A 6,000-nucleotide genomic window follows, 5' to 3' on the forward strand; every position below is an offset into this window, starting at 1 on the left:
CAAGGGAGACCAACAATCTACATTACAAGATACTACAATTCACATTGCAAATAGTAGGGACTCATTATTTTGAAGCCTCCAAGAACACACTGGATAGTAAACTGTGCCACATGATTGCAAACAGGATTACGTAGTTTAAAACAAACATGTCACCTTAAAGGAGTCCTAACAGTATTTTTCTGCTTGCGCTATATAGAGTGCACAAACTAAAACATGTGAGTTGTTTCACAGCGTTAAGTTAAACATTAATACCTGGAGGAGCTTTCACTCCTCCTCCCACAGGTGCTAGAGAGGTGCCGTAAGTACCATGCACCTCTCAGCACGAATTATCCCTAACCCCGCGTGGTTTTGATGGTGAGATTCCCAGAGTTACAGATCTCAAGGTCAGAACTGACCATGAAACATCCTCCTCTGTAAACGTGGACAAGATGCTCTTTCCTGGTGACTCCTGCAGGAAGCCTGAGAGCTTTCAGATGGCAAAAGGATTTCTCCCAGCAAGTCATCCCAGAGGAGATGGGGAACCACTTGCCTTCATAGTTTGCCCCAGTGGTTCATCAGCCTTCCCCTTGAAAACATGTGCCCTAACTTCAGCCCTTTGGGACACTGTATTTTCTCCCCTGAAGATATTTTTTAACATGAAATGTTTCTTTAATGTAATTTTTGCAAAAAGGAAAATACTGAACTGAGAAAAAGATGAAACAGTCTAACAGAACCACTGCTGCCTCACTGGGGTGTTGTAAGAGAGAGGCAGAAATTGCTAGTAATGTCAGCAGAAACATGAAAATCAGACAAACTCTCCAATCTTCACAGGGGGTATGGAGCCAGAGGAAGCACAAATATCAACATGTTTCTTTACGTCTTCAGAATTTCCAAAATCAGAAGGGAAATACAATTGAGTAACTTGCCCGATGCCTCAAGTTAAAGGGCTAAACAGTGATGATTTGTTATGTTGAATCCAACAGAAGTGCTTTTGGCACCCAGTTGATGAGAAGGGAAGACCTTTGACCAGAGACAAACAGATCTTCAGCCTACCGGTACCTCCCAGCACCTCCTCTCTACACAGCAACTTAAATGCATGGGGCACCTCCACCAGGACCTGTCCTTACCACCAACGTCTTCTCACCGGTGGAAGTTGAGGCTGGCTGCCTGGCCTGAGGCACGTCACCTCCATTAGCCTTGTCCCCCATGAAGGTCTGAGCAACCAAGAACAGATGAGAGCATGAGGTGGACCAGCTCATGAAAAGCCTGAGTGTCAGCGTGAGACTGCATGCAGGGGGAGATACCATGAAGGACGTGAGAGGACAAAAACACAGGAGACAGCACATAAGAGTTTGTGACAATGTGTGTGTGTATGTGTGTGTGTGAGAAAGAAAATAGATGTGAGAGCAGGACATGGAGTGACTTCATTTCACAGCATGAACAAGCACGTATGGGTGTGTAGAAGAGTCATGAAGAGCGCCAGGAGCCCATCAAATGGCATAAGAGTATGGAAGAGACACAGAACACAGATAAACCAAAAATTACGGTAAAGCCCCTGAGAAAAACAGAACCGCCTATAAGTTTTCTCTATACTGTATTTTAGGAAAGTACTGGACACATCATGGAAGCCTATTTGTCTTCCCACCCAGCTCTTACTATGTTATGGCTATATCTATGCAACTCCCTGTGTTATCATTACTAAGCTTTAAGGAATCTACCGCATCATTTCTAAGGACAGCACCAATATTTCCATAGTTACTAAGCTTGAGCCTTTCTAAATATTGTAACATCATCATAACTCCAATGTCAATAAGGCCTAATGACAGATACCTTAGAAATGCAGGCCTGATTCAATTAGGCAGACCAAATGATCGGAGGCTTTCCTCTTTGGCTGGTGGATGACATGGTGTATCTTATTACTTGTTGGAATGTCAAAATCTGACTTTCAAAATGCCTTAGACATAGTATCATTTAAATATGGAGAAAAAATTATATTTCAGTGATCACTCATCTTCTTATCAGAATCCTGCTATTGTGAAATTTCACATCTCTCAAGGGCTGGGGCAGAAATCCTCCTCTCCAGGCAGGCCTGCGAATTGAGTAGAGCTATAATAGGTGAATTTGTGGAAATTTAAAAAGATAAGCAGTTAGTCAGATCCTCTTATTTCCTCAAGCCTACCTGTCTTGACTTGGAAGGGACTCTAAATTACATCAGCTGAGGATCTGGACTGCTGCTATGATTTTATTTTATCCTTGATTTACTTTGTGTATTTCTTCCTAGCTACCTTTTCCAGGTTCTGTAGTTTCACTTCCAATGGCTCAGTTGTGAACAGGTCCAGTTTCAAGAAGAGGTGCCCACTGAATCTGCACATACAGAGTGCGGTTCACTGCCGTGTTACTGCAGTCCTACATGGACCGGCACCGCCAAACTGAAGCAGCCCAAGAATGGATCAGAACCATTATAGATATTTTATATATAATAATATATAGAATATATATTATATATTTATATTTCATTTCTAATATATTATATTTTCTTGATTAATATTACGAAAATATTTTGTTGACACTCTGGTAGCCAAGAGGTTGCAGCCACAAACTAAGATTGCACATGGTTAGGGACCGCGTAAATACAGAACAGGGTAAATACAGGTTTGGGTATCGTCTGAGCCAGCCACTGCATTGCTGGTAACTTCTTTAGGAAAACACTATTGCCCAACAGCACTGAGCAGAGCAAACAACACAGACCTCAGCCACCAAAGGAAACGATTCTTTGGGTGGAAAAGCTACTTTCTTACATCTGGAGGTGACGTCCAATTCAGGATGCCTATTTCAGTATCAGTGTGGCTGGACATGATTTACAGGGACATGTAAATAATTAATTCCAGCTCTGGAAGAGAGAGCTGAGTACTCATTAGAGGGTCCTTGAAGCCCAAATGATATAATGATTAACCGAGTTAGGAACTTTTTAATAATTCCAGCAATTTCAACTCTCCCATGTTAAAGATCTGCTGAAAAGCTTTTATTCAGGTGAAAGACTCCTTTCAGAGAACAAATCATTAATAGAGTATACAAATAGATTTAACATTCACAAATCAATGCACTTGAAATAAAATATGTTTTTAAAGTTTCTCTTTCACTTTGTTCCCTGATTTGGGGGTTTGGTGCTTTTCTTTCTCTAACCAATTTTACCACAGGCAGTTAACACTCCTGCATGAAAAAGGGCTGCTTTTCTGTTAAAAGTGCTTTTAGTACTTTGGCATCCTGAAATGGAAGGTGGCAGAGAAATGCAAAGTACAGGTACTACACTAATCCAGTGTATCTCATCTGACACGCCAAGTTTTTCACTCCAAGCCCATCCATGCTAGAGAAAAATCTATTAGATGGTGAGATCAACCGATGGATGTCCAACACGGTTCAGCATTACAGTGCAGGAGGGATGAAAGCAGATTTTATCCCTGCTCCTAAATAATGTTGGAGGAAAACATTTTGGTCCAGATGCTTTAAAGGTATTTAGACTTTTGCTTAATTCCTATTTAAGTACTTTCCTATCAATAACTAAGAATATGTCCCATCGTTTGGACTCCTGCACCCTGTATATCTGCTGCTCGAGTCAGTGAACAGACCTTCATTGCCTTCAGTGGGAATGGAACAAGTACTTTAATGATTTGCACAGGGATGGCCTACATTTTTTAGAAGTTTCACACCCTGGTAAGTCACACCAGAGCTGGTGGGAACTGCAGGTGCTGCGCTGGTGGACGGCCAAGGACAGAACCAAAACTCAGATTCGAATCTTCTAATTATCAGCCTGCTCTCCGAAACTAAGGAATGCACAACCAAAAGGCAACCGATGTGTAGGCTGTTAAATGCACATACATTCATAATTAATATGGCTATGTCTGGAAAAGAAAACAGCTCTATTTTCTTTATACAGGCCCAGGTTTGTAATCCAGTTATTTTAGTTTTCTAAAACTTTCTAGATCTACTGTTAAGTCAAGTTTAAAAACTTCACAGCTTCCACTCTCATCAGAAAGGACTTACTAGCCAAACTGTGAGGCTAAGACAACGGTTAATAGTTTGAGACACTAATTGGCCATATTTAATGAACTTAATTTGCAACAGCCATGCTACTATGCATAACTATTAACTCTGACCAACTTCACCTTCCTTGGGACCTACACCTGCTCCCATTAACTGCAGTGGGATACGGATCAAGGCCACAACATTAATTCTTTCTGGACCTCTTCAGTGCCACAAATTAACCCTTGCAGATGGCTTCATACACAACAACCAGGAAGATGACAGAGTTGCACAATGGAAACCACAGCAAAGTGTCCTGCTGCTCTAACAAATCTCTTCGCATTAAGACTTTCCTCCCTAACACCCCTTCGCTCAGAAAGGGAACTGCACGCCTAAGGTGACAAGCAGGGACACATCTCCCTGGCATGAAATTCTGACAGCAAAAACTCGACGAAGGTGACAAGAATACACCATAACACTTAGCTCTTACACTGCACTTTGCTTCTGCAAAGACCCGGACAGACATTAATTTGATTTGCTAAGTCAGCGTTTTTCTGAGGGCTATGCTATCTGCTCATCACAACAGAGTTGCGTGACCACCTCCATATTAAATGACCAGCCTGATTCTTACTCGCAGTTTGTTCATAGGAAATCAGAGAGCCTGTGAACCAGAAATACTGTTTGTAGAGAGCCCTCCCTTGGAAGCAGAAAGAAACTGAAATACTACAGTCGAAACTTGTTCAACCGTATTTTGGAAGTGGCACGCAGAGTATGAAAAGCACAACTTGGGATTAACGACTCTTCGTTTTGAGACATGCTTAAAGTTGCAATTAAAGCAGGGGGGACACAGCAATGAAGAGCACTCCCAAAACAACTGAACTTTAATTACAACGTATGTCCATACAGCAGCCCATATGCTGACTCCCTTCAGCACTCCTGGCTCTCTACCTCTACAATACCCTATAAGCTAAAATTTCTTTTAACAAAAATAAAACTCTCTGTGCAGCCAAAAAAGCATCAGCCTGCACCCTGCTCCCTTGCACCATCTGCGCATGTTTATTCTCAGCCTTCTGAAAAAAAAACTCTAACGTTTTACTAATCTCTATGCCCCGCCACTATAAATAACAGAAATAAACCCCAACAACAGTTAAGCATCGTAGCTAAAACACATCCAATCCACTCCGATTATTTCTGCTCGTCTGTCCACGAATAGATGCAGCCATCGGCTTTAGGGGAAAGCGTGCAAGTCAAACCGCATTTATTTACAGTTGCACTATCAAGAAAAAAGCCCTTCCCCGTCTTCTCATTCTATGAATATTTTAAAACACTTTTTTTTTTTCCTTTCTTTTTCTTTTTTCGGGGGGTGAGGGGGGAGTGTTAACCCAGCTCCTGCCCCACAGTTGTATTTTTCTCCGTGTTTCCAGATCGCCCCGACTTCTTGCTCGGATGGATGAGCGGGGCGCGGAGCAGCACCAATGGGTGCACACGCGAAAACACACACTCACGCACACACACTCACCCACCCGCGGGGCGACCCGCGCATCCCCGCGGGGAAGGGACAGCGCCGCCCGCCCCGCAGCCGCCCCCCGCCCCCCCCGCCGCCGCTCCCCGCCACCTACGTCCCCAGCGTCTCCTTGAACTCGAAGATCTTCTTGATGTCCTCCGCTTGCTTCTTCCAGGAGCCGCCACCGTCCCCGTTCTCCCGGGCCATGGCCGCGGCGCTCAGCCCCGCGCAGCTCCGCGGATGCCCGGCCGGGCGGCACCGAGCCGGCGTGCGGCTTTTGCTTTCTCTTCTGCCGCGGCAGCAGCGGCTGCTGCTGCTGCTGCTGCTGTTTCTTCTTCTTCTTCTTCTTCTTCTTCTTCCTCCTCCTTCTTCTCCCCTTCCTCCTCCTCCTCCTCCTCACACTTCCTGCCCGCCGCCGCTTTTATTTCCTCCGCGCTCCGGCGGGCTCCGCGAGTGTCACTTTTCCTGGGCTATTTCCTCCCAACTTTCTCTGCCCC

The 6,000-nt window shown here is 44.2% G+C and overlaps 1 protein-coding gene across 2 annotated transcripts in view; it reads right to left on the reverse strand.

Moving 5' to 3' along the window:
- CAMK1D (calcium/calmodulin dependent protein kinase ID) overlaps positions 1-5,795 on the reverse strand; it is a 230,884-nt gene extending 225,089 nt beyond the window's left edge. For both annotated transcript variants that reach the window (XM_050900482.1, XM_050900475.1), the window contains exon 1: positions 5,619-5,795. In XM_050900482.1, the coding sequence (XP_050756439.1) occupies positions 5,619-5,710 (92 nt within the window). In that variant the 5' untranslated portion in view covers positions 5,711-5,795. The remainder of the gene's footprint in view (positions 1-5,618) is intronic.
- Between the last annotated feature and the right edge of the window lie 205 nt (positions 5,796-6,000).

The sequence above is a fragment of the Gymnogyps californianus genome, chromosome 1 (genome assembly GCF_018139145.2).
Source record: "Gymnogyps californianus isolate 813 chromosome 1, ASM1813914v2, whole genome shotgun sequence".
Taxonomy (NCBI): Eukaryota; Metazoa; Chordata; class Aves; order Accipitriformes; family Cathartidae; genus Gymnogyps; species Gymnogyps californianus.